General features: G+C 40.2%; 1 protein-coding gene and 1 pseudogene across 1 annotated transcript in view; one reads left to right on the forward strand and one right to left on the reverse strand.

Moving 5' to 3' along the window:
• The window catches only part of pitpnm3 (PITPNM family member 3), an 89,326-nt gene that overhangs the window by 3,523 nt on the left and 65,341 nt on the right, over nt 1-20,462 (reverse strand). Inside the window, 11 exon segments of the mRNA XM_068317006.1 lie at nt 1,086-1,246; nt 1,248-1,496; nt 1,663-1,791; nt 1,922-2,105; nt 2,240-2,389; nt 2,625-2,773; nt 2,870-2,986; nt 6,159-6,275; nt 10,604-10,752; nt 10,896-11,090; nt 19,842-20,012. Of these exon segments, the coding sequence (XP_068173107.1) occupies nt 1,118-1,246; nt 1,248-1,496; nt 1,663-1,791; nt 1,922-2,105; nt 2,240-2,389; nt 2,625-2,773; nt 2,870-2,986; nt 6,159-6,275; nt 10,604-10,752; nt 10,896-11,090; nt 19,842-20,012 (1,739 nt within the window). The 3' untranslated portion in view covers nt 1,086-1,117.
• Nucleotides 13,894-15,915, forward strand: LOC137596697 (MOB kinase activator 1A pseudogene; annotated as a pseudogene).

Raw genomic sequence — 20,462 nt, forward strand, 5'->3', positions numbered from 1 at the left:
TCTGTGTTACAAACGAGGTGTTGAGTTTCACATGAGAAGTGATTTCACAGCATCTAATTAAAGCCTCCATCAACCTGCATTTTAAGAACAGCAGGTCTCAGCTGCTTCCTCCATGTCTTCAGCCAACATTCAATCAACCTTCAAGCTTTTATTTTCCCTATTTGTCACAATCTGAATCTTCTAATTCGTAGTTTGCTAATGGGTACAACTAATAATTACACACAATCTTGAAATCTACTTAGCATTTGTTTTAAACAAATAGCTTTTCATTGTTACATTGAGACAAGCACCTTTGTAAGTGATGATGGGCAACGAAAGATTGTTTATCGGAAAAAACAATTGTGAACGTTCAAACAATTTTTTCAAGTCTCAAATTTACTTAAAGTGAAGGCAGGTGCATTTAAATTGTGTGCACACATCAAATATACAACAAATATTCAAGGTCAAAGCTGAAACTTTCTAAAAATCAGTAGTAAATTATTTAGCCCAAACAGTATTTTTTAACTGTGTGAAGAAAGCATTGGATGACCTGACCACAGCTGTTCTGATCTATTTTAACAGTGAAAGTTGGCGATGCCACTAATTTCCTTGAGTGAAATCATTAACTTACTGTGAGGAAAAACATTATTCCAACCTGGACTTTTACATCAAACCTCCCATATTTACAAAACTACTAGTACTAGCAGCAGTACTGCTACTATTACTTCTAATGCTATTACTACTACTACTACTACTACTACTTCTAATACTACTACTACTACTACTACTACTACTACTACTACTACTACTAAACAGAGATGTCCTTCATGGAACCGTAGGCAGAGTGCTACTACTATTACTTCTAATGCTATTACTACTACTACTACTACTACTACTACTACTACTACTACTACTACTACTACTACTACTATTATTATTACTACTACTATGATTACTGCTACTACTATTACAAATATTTTTACCACTATTATTGCTACTACTACACTGTTATTGATACCTCTGCTACTGCCAACACCATTACTTCCAATACTATTACTGTTACTACTATTACAACTTTTGCTATACTACTAGTAATAATATCTCACCTTGGCCCCAGACACTCAAACCACTTTGTCTTCTATCCTCCTGCAGTCCTTCCATCTGTTTTTTTGATGTCAGGGAGTGGTGTCTCCACGATACATGGAGGCCCGTCCCCATGTGACTTGTCCACCTCCTCCACCTCCTCCTCCTCCTCCAACTCCTCCCCCATGCTCCTTATCCGACTCCGGCTGGCTCTGGGCTCGCTCAGGCTTAGGGTTGGGTGTACATGGGGGGTCGGGCTGTTGCACTGACATGGTTCTGCGCAGATGAGTCCGCTTACATAGGAAGTCAGGCTTGGCTGAGAGACCAAATGAGCCTTTCCTTAAGACCATACGAACCGAGGGGGATTTCTTGGGTCTGGCTCTGTGGCCAAATTGAAGAGTGGAGAGGTGTGCCGCATAGCCATCACTCAGGAACTAAATACACCACAAAGAGAAGGAGTTTGAAAATCCCAGCCTACTAAGAAGATTAAAGTGAATGAGAAGAATCAAGTGGAAAACCAACATTTTTCAAATGAAACAGGAAGGTACAAACATAATGATAGGCAAAAAAAAAAAAAAAGACAAATGGAACTTAAATTACCTGGCACTGATTTTGGTACTTCTTTGAAGGTCTGCCGACAATATAAATCTGTGAGGGGCTGAGACCGAGCATGTTGTAAACAGAGATGTCCTTCATGGAACCGTAGGCAGAGTTGATCTTAATGTGACACTGGCAGAAGAAATAATCAGTTAGAGAGGTTGTGGCATTCAGTGCAGCATCTAAACCCTAACCCAAGGCTACAAAAGAAGTATTAACTTCCCATTCAATGCCAAAGATCTGTTAAAAAAAACCGTTATACATCTTGGATAAGGTTCCTTAGGAAGATGGTCTTTTGTCGCAGGGGATCATGGACAAGGCCTTCAGAGAAGAAGATCATGCCATGGGGAAAGTTGTGCTGCGAGAGCCAGGATACGACACGCTGCTTCTGCATGTCAGGGCGGCCTGTGATGTAGATGATCAGATATCCTAAGTCCTGCCAATGCCTGCATAGAAATCCATCAAAAGTTGCATGTTTGAATCAACAACAGTGGTAACGGGATATACTGTATATCCCCTTTTGAGCTAACTTGACATGTATGCATAATCAAACTCACATTCCCAGTCCGTTACCACTGACCTGACAACGTCAACAGCTCCGGGTCGAACCTTGGGGTCACTGCCCATAATTGACACACTGGCAGCAAATGAGCCATCAATACTGAACACCACACATTCCATAGCCCGTGGTAAGACAGTCAGATAGGCCTCTGCACTTGTTTGATCCCCCCTTTGGAGCAGAAAAAAATGGATTAACTACAGTTTCTTCAAATTGATTCTTATATTAAAATTCTTGGAGGAAATATGGTTGTTATTCTCCTCAAGAATTTTAATAGTGCACTACCTAGTTAAAATCTCACACAAGGATTCAGAGCAGTGAATTCCATAACCCTTCCTTTTTTATCTTTCTTGCTCTTTTTTGATAATGCTACACCCTGTAATTGGTGTGCTGCATGGATGCTTACTTGACCACCATTTTAATTGGATAGACTCCCAGACCAAGCTTCTTGCTCTTGGGGATGGTATATGTGACTCTGCCGCTGCTGTTGGTCACCTCTGTGTCAAAGTGCACCCAACGGCCAGACTGAGGTTGAGTCATCAGCAGGATGTCAACCTAAGAGAGACAGGACGGGTCAACAGGTCGAGCTTAATGTATGTCACTGATACAAAAATTATATCTGTGGTAATTAATCATGTTGCTGCTTTTAACCTTTTCTCCAGTCAGAGTGACCATGTCCAAGGGACCGTACATAAAACGACCAACCAGAGTTTGAGGTCCATCCTCTGTGGCAATAACGTCATTCACTCTGTGATTGGAGGTAACGTTCTGCAGGCAGTAACATCAAGAAGAGAGATCAGTACACTTATGTCAGGGTTTTATGATTTAAAAGTGCTTATAAATAAAGTTCATTGTTATATTACATCAATTACAGTATTGCCTAATAAAGCCTGGGAGGTGACATAGAAAACACCAAAGAAAACACATATTAATATTGTAAAATGTTAAAATATCTTAACATTTTAAAAGAAAAGCAAAAAAACAATATTTAATCAACAATAAAGTTTTAATATTGCAATATTAACTGTAAATGCACACCTCCAAGAAGGTTGCAAAAACATTTCCAGAGTCTTTGAACTGGATCTAGGAACGCATCGTAGTCTTACCAAAGATCATCCTTTCCAAAAACCACCTCTCTACGAAATGTTATTGACATATGATCATTTTGACATATTCTGCTGACAAACAAGTAAACATATTAAGAGTTGTGCAATTAACCAGAAAGGCATCAAAACTCACATTTAGAACCTCTCACTGACTTAATCTTGCTAATCATGCAAGTGAAATATACTTTTCTGTATTTTGTCTATCGTGTTCATGTGATTTTTTTCAAACTTGACATGATGTTATGGGACATATTAATACATTCAACTATGGGGCTATGCTGGGGCTTTGCTGAGAGCAATATTATCAGAAAGTGTAGGGGGATTGTGGCTGCAATTCAGTCATGGAAACACTGAATGTGAAATGATGTGAAACTGATGTGAAATGAAAAAGTGAAGAAAACTCCATCCTGTTGCTTGATGAGTACATTTATAGGCACCTTAAGAATGGGCACTGCACTAGTATCATTTAATAAGTTTAATACGTTTATCAAAGATGTGCTGTTGATGTGCAGCAAGGCGGTACTGGGTTTGCATCCCGCTCTATGCGGAGTTTGCATGTTCTCCCTGTGTCTGCGTGTGTTTTGTCCAGGTTCTCTGGCTTCCTCCCACCTCCAAAAATACGCAATTCAGGCAAATTGACCGGTTTCAAATTGATGTGAGTGTGTGCATGCTTGCTTGTCTTTATGTGGCTCCGCAGTGCACTGGCGTTGTGCCCGGAGTGTCCCCTGCCTTGCGCCCCCAGTCGGCTTGGAAAATGAATGAATAAATGAATGCACTGCCATGTTTTACTATGTGTTCCTGTCTGTCCCGCACCTCCTGTGTCCACCTGATCCCTGACTGGGTCTCCCACACCTGTGGGAGACACACTGTGTTGTCTCGTTGCCAGTTGGTTGTAGCCATTTGCTCTCCAGTCTTCAGTCATAGTCTCGTCATAGTTTTGAATGTATGATCCTTGTCTGTTTTTTGACCTTGCCTTTTGCCTGATGTTTGTGACGCCTCTGTCTGGCTTTGACTGCCTTCCTGTGTACCGACCTCTGCTTTGAATCAAACCTGTCTTTTGGGTTTTCCACCCATGTCTGTCGTGCATGTGAGTCCTGATTTCCCTGTGCAAAATTCCTGACATGCACTCAAGGTTTATCCTTATGGAAAATTACATGTCATGTACAGCCGCATGCTTCTGTCCTGTGTTGTTATTTAGGCAAAAAAAAAGGCACGTTCAAAGCAGCAAGGATGACACAAGTCACTGAACCTGAAACAATGCTTCAAGTTTAGTTCGACTGTGTCACAGAAACTTGAAGCGCATTTTTAGGCCTGTACAGAAGATAGTGAATAAAAAGTTAACGTTCCCATTCAGCCAAAATGTCTATGCTAATAAGATACTTACTATGTATATGTCGTGAGTTATACTATAATAAACTTCCATGAGTAAACAAAAAGCAACAAATGAAATTAGCTATCCAAATTTTTGCTCATTGCAATGATATCATAAGGACGGTGTGATGGGAATTAAAAAAATGTGCTGAAGTGCATCATAAAAGAGATATTACCAGTTAATCCAGTTGAATAAATATACTAAATTTTTACAGTACACGCCTGACAGTGTCTGACACGTAGTTAGATTACCCTGACACGGTTCACTGGGTCATCTGTGCAGTCACACATGAAAACAAGAAAGCAACATGTGCCTCAGAATCACCAGCCACTCATATGGTGTGGAAGAGATGAAATGGACACAGACCTGCCTGGGAAAGAGCAGCGCAAGAAACACAAAGTCACATCAGTGGCCACACGACAGCTGTGACCAAGACCTCTTACCAACTCGAGGGAGATCAAGAATGGAAGCCAAACCTTTGTGAAACAGAAGCCAAACCTCACTCTGCACATATTTGCTGGCTGTGACCAGATCCAGTCAGTCAAGATGGAGTGGCTTGAATTCTCCACAAACTGAATCATCATCAGGATGGGGCAACTTCTCAGCTCTGCTTTTATTTTGCCACACTTATTTGCAGCATAGGTGGTATGAGTAGACATCAACCTATCATAAGGTCAGTGATTCCATCCCAGTCTATATGTCAAAGTATAATTTTGCAAGACACTGAACCCCAATCTGCCCCCAGCGTGCTGTAATGGCTCTCCACTGTTCCTTAGGGATAGGTCAAATGCAGAGAACCAGTCACGTATACTGTACGTAAATTAAAAGTAAAACTTATTCTCTCCCCTACTAAGAACAGCAAAGCATCACTTAACCAAGATAATGCATGACAATTACCCATAAAAAAGAAAAAACCTTCACAACCTCTAACATACAGTATGTTTCCATGGTGCTCTGGTTGAACAGTTCTATTTTTAGTGCCACTAAAAACAATCATTGACTAAATTCTTGTCTTTGAAAAGCAGTAGATGAAAGGAGAATTTCATGGAGAGCTATATGACCTTGATTGTGTGACTCCACAGGCCTCAGAGGTATCAGGTAATTGTGTGTATCGGTCTGCTCAAGCCATTGAAGGGGAAAGCGTGGGTGTATTTGAAGAAAATTCAGATGACAGTACTAAAATGCTAGACGCTCAGCGGTTAGTTAGTTAGTTTAAATGTATTTTTAATTTGAATGAAGGCAAGGCTATTGATGTAGAACAGTGAGAGGCATTGTGTAATATAAAGTAATACATCAAAGTCAAAGTATTCAGTTAAACTATTCATAAAATCATTGACATAAAGTTGGAAAATGTGCTTTTGAGAAGTTAACTGAGTTCTGTACTTTCTGCAGCAATTTTGACAGCAGGGCAAACAGGAATATGAGGATATTTATAGAAATAAAGCAACAAATAATTCAATACCCTCAGTTTCACATGTGTCCTCCTTCTGAGCCATTTTTCTCGTGGACTGGAGGGAGAAAAGGGAGCCGAGTCCAAATTGTCTGCTTCCTGGGTCTTCACGCAGTCACATCGCATGAGCTGTCAATAAACAAACAACAAACACAGGCTTTGACATCAAATCCCATCCATCAGAACTGACTCTGCTGAACACTTTGTGCACTTTGATGGAGAGAAGAATAGACAGTAGGACAGTGGAATCATCTGAAGGCTTGAAACTGAGTCATCAGCTAAGTTTAAGGATCATAAATCACTATTCTTATGGAACGCTTTTGAAACAAGAGCACCATTGACACAGATTGAGGCCTATGAGGAGATTTGGAGAAAAGAGGCTATGGTTATCTTTCCTGACGGGATATAGAGAGACTGCTTGTTTAAAAACACATTTCCCAACATGGATTGTACATGATTCAGCTTAAAGAAAATATTTTCTGTGAAGCCCTTCAATCCCATTACAATTTAATATGATAAAGCATCGACTAGAGCTGAAAATCACTGAGGCAAAATAATGATCTTCTGGTTTATTAGCTTCCCGGGGGGTGTCGATTGCTCTTCTTTCCTTTTAGTCAACTCACGTTTTCACACAAAGAGCAGCAGACAGTAACAGGGTGAAAAAATCATTTTGTTCTTCTTCTCCTGGAATTCTGGTTTCAAATGATCAAGCAAAAAGACTGTGGGTGTTCCTGTTAGTTTTTTAAACTACATGTGAGGTGATGACAAACTTCTCTTTTCTTTTTGTTAAAGGTATTTATTTGTATCTGAGGATTCAGTGTAAGTCCTCATTATTATGGATACACCTATATACTACACACGACTGTAATCACTGTCTAAGGAGCAATGCATTCATGAGCAGCTCATTATAAGGGTCAAGGCTTTACTCCCACGAGGAAATACATTATATCCTCTGATGAATCTATGATGAAAATTTGATAATGTTTGCATGAAAAGAACTGGAAGGGAACCTTAACCAACTGATTACCGGAGTTGGGGTGTGCACATTTAATTCTGATTTGTGCAGATTTTAAACTTTTGTTAACCAGCACAAAATACACATCTGAACGGATTTGGTCAACCATAAAACACTGTTGATACCATTAAAAACCTCAGAGCCTGTATTGTCTTGTTTACACATTGGTAGCTTTTAAATTAATGTACACTCACCACAGCACATTTACGGGAAGAGCAACATGCTCATATGATGTTTAACTCGGCGGCTCGCTGATGTATTTTGAAAGCAGTAAATATATTAGATGAAATAAGTAGATAGACCTTTATTAGTACCACAGTGGGGAAATTTAAACATTATTTTCATCACTTCACGTGATATAGAGTCATTTTGCTGTCCAAGCGGGCCAGATATTATTTGATTTGCTCACACAGTTACTATCATTTTAAAATGCAAAAACATGTTCTCGTTTTTAAAGATTTACAATTTCATATCGCTGCAGTTTTACTATTTTATGCTTTTAAGAATGATGGTTAGACAACACGATTAATTTGCGGTAGAAATACAACAATGAGATGATTGATTCATGAGCTGATTGAAACGTAATTTAATAACCAAATCTTTATATATTGATTTATATCATTTTATGGTTCCAGTGTCTCAAATGTGGTTTAATATGTTTTAAAATGATCATTAACTGAAATTCTATCCCTTTTAATAAAAATAAAAAAAAAACTCCTTGTGAGTTTGGTCAGTTCCCCTTCTGAGCACTGCCATGGTGCCTTGAACAAGGCTCCGACCCCAACAAGTTGCTCAATTGGTGTGCCCCCACATGACAGCTGCCCGCTGGTCTACCTCCTATTATCTGCATGCCTGCAGGCCTCTTGTGTGTGTGTGTGTGTGTGTGTGTGTGTGTGTGTGTGTGTGTGTGTGTGTGTGTGTGTGTGTGTGTGTGTGTGTGTGTGTGTGTGCGTGCATGCCTGCATGCGTGTGTGTGTGTGTCTGTACCGATATACCGATATACGCATGTGAATTATTAGAATGGAAAAAGTAATTTTGCCAATTTACAATCAGGTTCCTTCAAAACTCCCCAAAAGAGCTACTCAGCACCTCATGGCTCTTCCCTTGACCCGTGGGAAGTGCTCATGCTAATGACCACCATTAGCATACGAGGGCTGCGTGACATCTGTGAAATTTGCATTTCAATGACCCCCATTGACACCCCCTGGCGTTCCCAACGACCATTGTTGAGGAGCCACGTGGGTGTTGGCAATGGTTGTGGGATATGAACAGTACCAACCAGACCTGACAGAGGTTAAATGCTCAGGCAACACCAACCACCACCAGAACTGAAGAAGCCTCTTGGATAAGAGCTGAAATGTCTTCAAGGTACTTTGGTCAAGTCCAGCGGATTGATTTACGAGTAAACTACTTTTGGATAATCATGACTGGATGAATGAGAACCTTCACAGACTTCATGCTGAGAATTTTCACAATTATTTGACTGATATTATCGACAGATATATTAATATTGACAGAGATGAAGATGCTGAGGTTCTCTTTGGGAGTGACCAGGAAGGATAGGATCAGGAATGAGTACATCAGAGGGACAGCACATGTTAGAGGTTTTGGAGATAAAGTCAGAGAGGCCAGACTGAGATGGTTTGGACATGTCCAGAGGAGAGATAGTGAATATATTGGTAGAAGGATGCTGAGTTTTGAAGTGCCAGGCAGGAGGCCTAGAGGAAGACCAAAGAGGAGGTTTATGGATGTAGTGAAAGAGGACATGAAGGTAGTTGGTGTGAGAGAAGAGGATGTAGAAGACAGGGTTAGATGGAGGCAATTGATTCGCGGTGGCGACCCCTGAAGGGAAAAGCCGAAAGGAAAAGATGAAGAAGAAGATATTAATATTGACATTTTTACAAAATCATGATTAAAAGCTGCTCTCTGTGACTTAACTTAATGTCAAAAATAAAATACATGTTTCTTGGTTCAAAAGCTGGAGACATTTGAACATGTTTGAGAAAATAAGTGTAATTTAGCTGGAGTCAACTGTAAGGTGTGAGGTGAGTCCTAAAAATCCTCAAATCCCTTACAAACGTCACATAAATTATAAAGTCTGATTTAAGATAAAAATCCCGTTTATATAATTAGTGTGTCTTAAGATGTCTTCAAATAAACTGCTTCACATCCTACCTTAAAGCATTCCTGTAATAAAATAGACCGAATGAAATGGAATTCTTCAAGGGTCAATCTTAAGACCCTTTTAATTTCACTACAAGCAACACACGTTTATACAGCTAGACATTATTTTATGTCAGTCTGTCAGTTGGTTTGTTTCCGTGTCTTGTCATGTCCTGTCGATCTGTAACAGTTTAAAATGCTATACAACTACCGTTCTGGCAAATTCTAATACAAGTCTCTGAAATGAAACCACTTTTACTAACTAACAGCCCACATCGCCTCAATCTTAACACCTCTACAGTCAGTCCAACTAAGGCCATGTCCACACATAGCAGGATCTTTTCTAAAAGGCAACTTTTTTCACCCCGCATAGAAAAATTTTTTGCTTCCACACAACAGCGTTTTTGAAAAAATCTCCGTCCACAAGTAACCCCATCAGTGCGTTGATCAACGCTTTTATAAGCAGAACAACGCCGAAAACAACAGGTGGACCAGGACATGTGGAAATTCACGCCGTTCTCCTGGAGGACGACCTCCATCACAAAGTTCTCCCCCCAGCAGGCAGCACATCCCGGTCCGACCCAGAACTGGCGTTGGCGTCTTTGGTGAGGAATGTGAATGAATGAATGAATGAATAAATAAATAAATTAAAAAATATATAAACGTTATGACTCATAAAGAAAGAAACAGACGAGCAAATATTGAACTGTCAATTTATCAAAGTGTCTTCGACATGGAGCTGTTATACATCAGACAATAGCCGGTTTTAACTCCGTCCATTCTGTGTGTACATGTCGAGACGACTCACACACACTGACATCACAGCGTTTTTGTCGCAGGGAGACGCCCCCCGGATAGAAAAACTTTCGGATACAGCGTCCACACGACAGCACATACCCAGCGTTTTCGAAAGTTAAGGTTTCGTCCTGCATATCTGCGTAGTCGTGTGGACGGAAGGCGTAATCGCAACAAAAACTTTGCGTTTTCAAAAAGATCTGGCACCGTGTGGACAGGGCCTTAAACCTTTTACAACAATATTGTTGCTGGTTTAGTTTCACACATTTACCTGTAAATGTGAAGCTACTGTATAAAGCCAAACAGATGGAAGATCTTTCTTGCTGCTTTCATTTGGTTATAATAACAACAAGTTGCATACAGAAACCTGTGGCATTAGGAAGAGACTGGAGGCCACAATTTGAACTCAGAAAAAATAGGATGAATCTCAATCTGTAAAAACTGTTGGTAACAGAATATAGAGCTGTCCGTGAGGTGTACCCACCTGCCGGAGTACAAACGCTGCTACATCAGTGGACTCCCAGTAGGAGGCATGAAAAAGGTGAGGCAGAGCCACTGTTGGGAAGGCAGTAAGCACATCAGGGCAGTACAATGCATAATCCAGCCTCTTGGAGCCCCACCAGGTACTGGAAACTGCCAACACAAACACATGTGCAAGAATAGACTGAGGACATTTGAGGTCAGTTTGAGAGCTGTGAAGCCTCATGAACCCAACTTCACTGGCAAGAGATAACCGAATCAATTAGACTGGAAGGTGCAGCTTCCCTCCCACTCACTGTTAGCTATAGCGTTTCCAAGCTGGCCCATGGAACAAACCGAAGTTTCACTTTCAATACTGGTGACACTGGCCCTGCGACCTCCCTCCTCTCCTCCTCCTTCTGTCTTTTTCTCGGTGGACGGCTGTGAAGGTGACTCTCCAGAAGTATGATCACCTTCCTGGAACACGTTTCTATGGCTTTGGATACTCTCAGCTGTGGGGGTGGGGTGGGGGGTGGAGAAACAGACAAGGCAAGGGTAAACACAAAGGGGAAAGTAAATGTTTTGATCACACAACAACTGACTGGTGTCAGTGTTTGAATCAATATTACTTTTTCGCTAATAAGGTAATCAATTGTAGTGTATTGACTTGCTTTCTGTTTTATAAATGAAACATAGAAGACAACTGTTAAGTATGAGCAAAAGGACAGAAGCTGCCTCTACTCTCCATGGTTACAATTCATTTGGCTTTGGAAGTCCCCAAAACCATCTTGCTCTGGATTCCTGTTTACAAGTAGAATAATGTTATCAATTTGGCATCTTCTCTCTTACAAGACAACATCTTTACATATGATTTATTCTCTATTATTCAAGGTAAACACTACATAATATGTAAAAATAACCTCTCCAGAGAACCTGCTTCAAAAGAAATAATGGATCTACTCGTTATTCAGTAAGAGACAGAACCCAGAAGAAGATTATTTCATCAAAGATTACATTATCAGCGAGGGCAGTATCTACTATCACATTTATCTGAAACTCCACAATACATTCTGGAGACTACAAATTTTTACAGAATGTAATGTGATTTCCACTAAACAGTATTATGAATTTAAAAAAAAACTTTAATCATTGCGGTGCACTGGCGTCGCACCCGGAGTTTCCACTTCCTTACCCCCCTGGTCAGCTGGGACAGGCTTCAGCTCCCTACGACCCACTACAGCAGATGAAGCGGTAAAAGATGAATGAATGAATGAATGAATGAACTCAATCAATTCTCTGTATTATTTCTACTCATATTTAACACAGCCAGTCTATGGCTGTTGGAGTGGTTCTAGATAAGTTGTACGATATGTCTAGGTCTATAAAGGATTAGTATAGCAGCAGAACACAGAACAGCTTCTTTCACAGGAAGAGTGGATCAGGTGTGGTCAATAGTTCCCCGCAGTCACAGCAAACAATCACCCACATGAGGATGATGCAGGTGATAAAATCTGTCAGATTTTGTGTGAGAGTCAGGGAGAATAGATTAAATATTTTTTCATCTAATGGATCTATTTTTTGGGGACAGGAAATATTTTGTTGGTTCTGGAGATATGGGTGGATTACAGAATATTTCAGTCAAGAATCTGGTGCAGGGCCTCTCCAGAAGAAATACAATGAATGACGCTGCATCAGTTCTTCCAGTGTGACGCTTTGATAATGGTTTAGTAAGAGAGTAAATTAAAAAAGAAGATCTTTTCACGTTATGTTAATGCATGTAAATCCATTTTCAGACTTTGATTATAAAATACTGTTGATACCATTAAAATAAAATAAAAGTGGACTTTCTTTCGTTCTTTCTTCATTCTTTCTTCTTTCTAAAAACCTCGGAGCCTGTATTGTCTCATTTACACATTGGCAGCTTGTAAGTTAATGTTCACACTCACCACGGAACATTTACAGGAAGAGCAACATGCTTGCGTGACGTTTGGACTTTAACTCGGCAGCTCGCTGATGTATTTTGAAAGAGACTTCTCTTCTGAGAGTGAAAGCAGTCAAACATTTCACATTATTTTCACCTCTTCATGTGATACAGAGCTCATTTTGCTGCTTGTTTTTCATAAAACACTCAAAGTGGGTCAGATATTCATTGATATCCTCACACAGTCGGTATCATTTTTTATGCAAAAACATGTTTCTTGTATTTAAGGATTTGTGGTATAATATCGCTGGAGACCAAATATTTTCGGTTTTTAGAAATGACGGTTAGACAACACAATTCATTTGCAGTAGAAATACAACAATGAGATGATTAATTCATGAGTTAATTGAAAAAATATTTAATAAGCAACTCTTCATAGCATTGCTTTACATTTGATGGTTCCAGTGTCTCAAATGTGCTTTTATGTTTTAACATAATTGTCAACTGAAACTCCATCCCTTGTAATCAAAAACTAAATTCAGTGTGACTTTGCTCATTATTGCTTCCTCCTTTAGTTAGTACGAGATTAGAGTCTTAACAGAGAACATGGAATTAAATAAGAAACTATGATCATACATTTTATGAAGAAGGTTTTGATCATTTCAGATGATGAGCTCCAACCCAAAAACAAAATTATTTGAAAACACATCATTTATGGGACCACCTGCGACCACAGGAGGCTTTATCCATAGACTGAAAAGTACAGTAAATGTGAAATGCTCCTTCTACATATTCAAAATGATAATTTTCACAATAATTTACAGAATTTACTGGTCTGGAAATGTTTAATAATAATAATGATTAAAAGCAGCTCTCTCTAGACTGTTGCAATGACTTTACTTAATGTCACAACATAATGCACATGTCCTCGGATCAAAATAATGTTTGGAGCTGGAGACGTTGATGCAGCATACTGTCTGCAGTAATTTGTAAGCTTCCACTGAAGTCACAAACTGAAACCTGCTGTCATTAACGTTGGCCACGCAACTCACAGGAGCTTTATTTTCTTTCAGCCACTGAAATAGATGCACATCTCTGCCTTTCTATCAGAACAACAAGCAGAGGGAAGGAGATATTATACTGGCAGAGAGGGAGTAGAGAAACAGCCACTGACACCGATGCATTTTATGAAAACACAGGGAGCAATAGACGACTAACTGTAATGACTAGCGGGAGAGGTGAAAGGTTCATGGTGCACTTCCATGAAGAGCTTCAGTACAGTCCCTGAAATAACCAGAGAGAAGACAGAATAATTCCAATTTAAATAGAGGGCAGGGGCAAGGGAAACAGGAGACGGCGGTGGTGAAAAGAAGGACGGATCAGTACGTTGTAAGATGAGGGAGGATGATCGTCCTGTGGCCTTGGGACGTCCTTGTAACAAATAGACACAGGAAGAGATTCTTATATTAGAGCCTACTGCAGTTTCGTCTGTGCTCTACCCCTCAACATACCTCATTTTATAGTCATTGCATGTCAAAGGACACGATTCACCAAAAGTTTATATTTAAGTACTCTGAGTCTTGTGATCAATACTGATAAAAACGACTGTAAATCCATATGCACTTGCTGTGTTGGATGATCATATTTCCCAGAGCAGTATAGCGAGGAAATCAATAAGAAGGAGGCTCATTTTCTCCGTATTAGCAGCATTTGTCATAATAAAAGCCTGCAGTATTGATGGGTGTTGATGTCAGAGTCATACCCACAGGAGTCTGATTTGATTGGCTCTCCATGCCTTCATAACAACTAATTACAATATTACAGAGCAGGAAATGGGGGATGAATGCTGGTGTTTCATATGTTCTGTATGCCCCTGCTTGGTGTGCTAAACCTAAATCAACAGAGCAGAGATGCAAACCATCAGGAGGATATGGTATACAGTCTTGTTTTGAAATGTAAATTATTTATTAGCATCACTAGCATCCAACTTTTTGACAGGCCAAACATAATCCACTTAATAAATTATTGTAAGGGCATACAGTTTACACGGTGAAACCCTGGTTTCCATCACAAAAATGTTCATTGCTTAGTTTAGATATGGAAAGATTTTTCTGCCTCAGGGACCCATCTCAGACACAGTTTGATGAACTGAACCTTCTGGTTGGTTCCATTGCAAAGCAATTAGAAAGCAAACCATCAGCCATCTGAATGCTAATCTGATCAATCCAGAAGGTATTGACATGACACGCAGTGCATCATTCTGTTTCATCTATTTTAAAACATCTGGGACCGGCCGATGTTTTGAAGCCCCGTCCATTGATTCGGACCACTAAACTGGTTCACCTGGTGAGTGAAGTGCCAGTGTGTCACCTGTGGAATGAAGCGCTTAGAGTTTTGAAGCACTTGAGTGTCTAAAACGTCATCAGTCACGTGTCTTTTCCATGTTTGAACCAGGCCTCAAAGCAGTGGTTCACAAAGGAGCACCCACCGAGTCCGAGGCACGTATCGGAGCGCCGAAACAAAGCGGACATCAATACCACCTGCTCCTCGTTGGCATTTATGTTACCCTGAGCGAAATTTACAGCAAGGACTGCTGATAAATTCCCACATTGTGTGTAATTGTAATAGAAAATGGTTAGAAGCCAGGATTAGGTGTTCTATCTTAGCCCCCTTGAGGACTGTTTCGCCAAGATGAGCTTTTCTGGTTTGGTCGCTCATCAAAGACTTTCAAGCCAAAGAGAGATATTCCAGAGGGTTCCCACCAGTACCAGCTGCTGAAACATGCTGAGGCAACCCTGGGCAGTGGGGACTTAAGGCAGGCTGTCATACTGCCTGAGAGAGAGGATTGCTGTCAACACGGTGGATTTCTTCTACCAGATCAACACCATCAGTGAGTTCTGTACCAAGATCAGCTGCTCTGTGATGTCTGCAGGACCAAGATATGAGTATCACTGGGATGAGGGCACCAACATTAAGAAGCCTATCAAATGCTCTGCGCCAAAGTACATTGATTACCCGATGACCTGGATGCAGGATCAACTTGATGACGAGATGCTTTTTCCATCCAAGACTGATGGAAAAACTTCATGTTTGTGGCCAAAACCATCCTGAAGTTTCTGTTCAGGGTTTATTCTCACATCTACCACCACCATTTTGACTCTGGTGCTGCTGCAGGAGGAGGCCCACCTCAGCACCTCCATCAAGTACTGCTTTTTTTTGTTCAGAAGTTCAACCTGATTGACAGGCAAGAGCTTCCTCCCCTGCAGGACTTGATCGAGAAGGTTGGATCCAAAGACAGACGTCTGTCTGTCTTTGGATCCAAAGGGCTTCTTTTTCTCCTGTGTCCTCCTTCTGCTACCTCTGCGACTTCCAGTCCCCACAGTTGGAATCTGTGCCTTCTCCTTTTCATTTCATGATGTTTGTACTGTACTTTTCCCTTTAATCTGTGGTCTTTAATGTTGTCCTTGAGCCTTTTTTCAATTTTGCCACTCTTCATCATATAAAATAGTGTAGTGCAAAAAGACCTTTTTCACAGGGTTTGGGTTTGCAGCTGTTTTACCGCAATCAATTGAATTTTTTTTGGACCAAGTACATTTGGAAGATAAGTGGAATCCAGTTTTTCTCTCTTAAGACATGTCATTTTTTTGCTATTAAATGTATATTTGATAAGTTTTACTTACCGTAATTACATGACTGACCAAATACGTCAGTCTTAGCTTTTTTAAAAGTCATTTGTGTATAGTGCAGCGCAACAGAAGGATAAAAAAGGCAGTTTCAGGTCCTGGTTGGACTTCACACCTATGACAATGTTTCTGGATCATGTATTCAGTGTGAGTGTAAGCACAAAAATGAACAAGTATAGCTTTCCTTTCACAAGCTGATTTAAAGTGTAATGCATTTAGGTTAGTGGTTGATAATGATTAATTTGGTCATTATTTTCGATGACTTATCATGTGTCTGAACATTTGCTGTAAGTCAGATCAGTGTCTTAGCTGAACAAAAGTGTGCCTTCTGAAAATTAAAATGTCAGGTATGACAGTATTCAACCCAATAAACACTGTGAGGAAAAATCTGTGCTGATTTTCATTTTCATGTAAATAACAAACAGGTTACCTGAAGACTGCAGATAGTGTTGGAGCAACAACATAATTTTTACATATGTGTATGGGTTTCATTGTATTAAATTAAATTTAATTGTATTAATTGTATTTATTTGTATTGTATTAATTGTATTTATTGTATTTAATTGTATTGTATTGTGTCACAATCTTTTAAGTTTTGTTTTGTTTTTTGTTTTTTCATTTTCATTCAACATTTAATAATAATAATAAATAATAATAAAGGACAATAAAGGTCTTTTATTATTATTTATTATTATTATTAAATGTTGAATGAAAATGAAAAAACAAAAAACAAAACAAAACTTAAAAGATTGTGACACACAGCCAGATGATGATCATCAGTGGGGCATCAGTGGGGGCAGTGGAGCCTGTTGGTATCATCATTATTTCCACCCTCTTAATATCCTCATAATAGATTACATTTGGCTCTCTAGACTTTTAAGAGCAGGCAGTCGATCTGATGTAGACTATCTCTGTTTCGCTTGTAGCATTTCATGACAATAAAAGTCTAAAACAAATGTCCACATCTGGTACCAGCACAGAGAGCACGAGTAAAGAATTGTGACTCCTCATGAGATCTGCTCTCACTCCTGACAATTGAACTTCCAGGTTTGGGAAATGTCCCACCGTTAGCTTCACCATTGGGCAAGAGAGTGAAAATGTTAGCAGGGAGGAAGCAGCTTCATCTGGGCAGACAGCTAAAGTCAGTAGAGGAGGATGGATTATGCTACTCAAGTAATCATGTATTTTAAAGTGGTGCCATGTTAAAATGCATTTTAATCTGTCATTTTATATAAGCTACATTGGATATTACACCATTTTGTGGGATTTGATTAAAATTTGTCAGATGAAAGCATAACTTGTTTAACATTCATCATGGTCAAAGAACCACATGCTTGTGTTTCTGATTGTTCAGCAGGTGTTCGGTAATAAAACATGTCGGTGTTTTATTTCTCTGCTCTCTTTTTTAGCTGTTTCCCAACATCTGTGTACAAACACAAGCAGAGTCCTCTGCTTTCTTATCAGGTGTGTGTCTGATAGATTTTGAACCAATTAGGGAAACTAAGTAGGAAATTCAGAAGTTTATTTCATAACATGCAACAGCGCCCAAATTTACTGTTGTCAAAAGACATGAACCGAAGTAGGGACTCATATTTAATAGTTTTTTGCTTCAGTCCTCTCCCTGTGCTGGTACCTTGCCGTTGGTGGAGAGGCTTGGGTGCTTCAATGATCTTTGAAAGCTATACCGGCGGGGGAATCACACCCCTGGCAGGTTTCGGGATTGAGGCCAGACGAAAGTCAGCACCTAGTCTTCTAGGTTGGAGGTTGGGCATGAGGTTAACAACCTCCCCCCGTAAGAAAACAGCATGTTACTGAAACAACGAGAAGGAACCATTCCAGTATACCGCGGCGGAGAAGAGAGGGCACATCCTTGGATGTATCTATGATGGGGCCGGGTGAAATCCGGCAGGAAGTCTGACCTCTGATGACCCCGATCTTCGATGCCAAAGCCGACACCAGAGTAGGCACCTGGAATGTGCGCACGCTTTTTCAATGTGGGCGCATTGACAAGGTGCTGAAGACTATGCCGGACTATCACCTGGACATCTTAGGCGTTAGTGAAATGAGGTGGACTGGGCACATGATTGATGGAGCAACCGTTCTTTTCTCGGGGAAGCAAGACCACCATACCCATGGAATCATGATCATCCTTTCCAGCTGTGCGCCGAAAGCACTAATGGGCTGGAAACCGGTGAAGGATTGCATCATCGCAGTGAGGCTCTACACTAGACATGCCAAAGTCACCATAGTGCAGGTCTATGCCCCAACCGAATTTGCCTCAGAGCAGGACAAGGACGCCTTCTACAGCCAGCTCCGTGATTGATGAGATCCCCAGCTATGACATCAAGATGCTTATTGGAGATGTGGAGACATACAGCCAAGGACGACCTAAAAGAGTCTTGGCATGGAGCAAGAAGGGCCACCAGTGACCAGAACAAATGGAGGGGACTCTTCGCCCAATGTTCCAGGAGGAACGGGAGGAGCTAAGTCTACGTGAGTTTGCGTCAGTCGTGTAGTTTTTATGGACATTTTTCATAAATGGAATTGTAATGCAGAATCAAAAGTTGATATCCTGGTTGTACAATGTTATTTGCATTGTAGATATGTGAAAATAATTTAAGTATCGTAAATTCCGGACTATTGAGCGCATCTGAATATTAGCTGCACCAACTAAAAGACAAAAAAGTTTGTACGTACAAGCAAACCTTGTCCAAAAGCTGTTGAGTCAATCCACTGGACGTTAAGAAAGTTCTTAAAGGTGTTTTGTCTCTCATCCAAGAGACTTCTTGCATGAGAGATTTTAGTTATAGTTTAGTATTTGTCCTGTTAATGCTACATGTATCTGTTAGTGTAATGTATGTCTTTTGGTATGTCCTGTTTTGTTTTTGTTTTTTCCTGGTGTTTGGCTGAGCAGTGGATATGTGCAATTTCCTCTGGGATTATTAAAGTATCTATCTATCTATCTATCTATCTATCTATCTATCTATCTATCTATCTATCTATCTATCTATCTATCTATCTATCTATCTATCTATCTATCTATCTATCTATCTATCTTTCTTTCTATCTATCTATCTATCTATCTATCTATCTATCAATCTATCTATCTATCTATCTATCTATCTATCTATCTATCTATCTGTCTATCTGTCTATCTGTCTATCTGTCTATCTGTCTGTCTGTCTGTCTGTCTGTCTGTCTGTCTGTCTGTCTGTCTGTCTGTCTATCTATCTATCTATCTAATTTGCGTTCCATTGCCTTCGGTACAAAAAGCACAGCTCCTCCAGTCTAAGTCTAAGTCCATGTTTTTTGTCCTACTTTTTATCAGGGACACAAAAAATGCCGTGCAATGCATCATGACTCTTGTTTAGAGTGAATCTCCATGTTTCAAAAGTGGGTTAAACCTGCTTCAAATAAATTAGTGGTTCAGTAAGGACTGTCTCAACAGTCAAGCCCTCCAGAGGGATTACAACAGTACTGGGCCACATCTGTGACTGATCCACAAAGAGGGGTGGCAGGTTAAAGGTAGAGCAACACAAGATGGAGGATAATTACTTAAACATAACACGTCAGGGGAAGGATTTATTCTCTGCTAAATGAGATCATACAGATGGAATCCAGGATTGGGGGAAATTTAAGGGTCAGGTCATCTGTCCTACCTATCAGCATTGAGCGGCCGTCTCCTAGAGGATAGCGTTGGTACCGCGGCACAGCAAAGGGTGGCAGCTTATGGAAGAGAGGCTGCAGGAGAGGCTCCAGTCTGGAAGCTGAAGGGTCCGATGGGTAAAACAGGTTGAAAATCTGAGAGCAGGCTGGATGGAGCTGGTTCACTGGAGGTCAGGGATTAGAACGTAGAGGAAAAGCTCTTAGGAACAGGATTTCAGTGTGAGATGTGTTGTGTTATATGAGCGATAATGTTGGAAACATATAAAATGGGTATAGTGGAATTTGCGTTTAAATAATTTTAAATCATAAAATAACTCACTGATTTATTTTTAACTCTCTTAAATCCTTTCAACTGTATGTGTTGCTTGTTTGCATTGTCTTAAGGTTGGGCATGGGCCAAAGAAGAATCCATTACGTTTTGCATGCAGACAAGGAGAGGATCATTGATTTTTTTGACTGTAACATTGCAATAGGTTTGTTTTTGACCTTGAACATTGGGTCTTGTTGGAGGTATGTATTATACTGAGTACCATGGAATTTTTTTCCTGCTTTATACACTGCCCGGCCCCAAAAAAAAGTCACACACTCTAATATTTCGTGGGACTGCCTGTAGC

The sequence above is a fragment of the Antennarius striatus genome, chromosome 6 (assembly GCF_040054535.1).
Source record: "Antennarius striatus isolate MH-2024 chromosome 6, ASM4005453v1, whole genome shotgun sequence".
NCBI lineage: Eukaryota > Metazoa > Chordata > Actinopteri > Lophiiformes > Antennariidae > Antennarius > Antennarius striatus.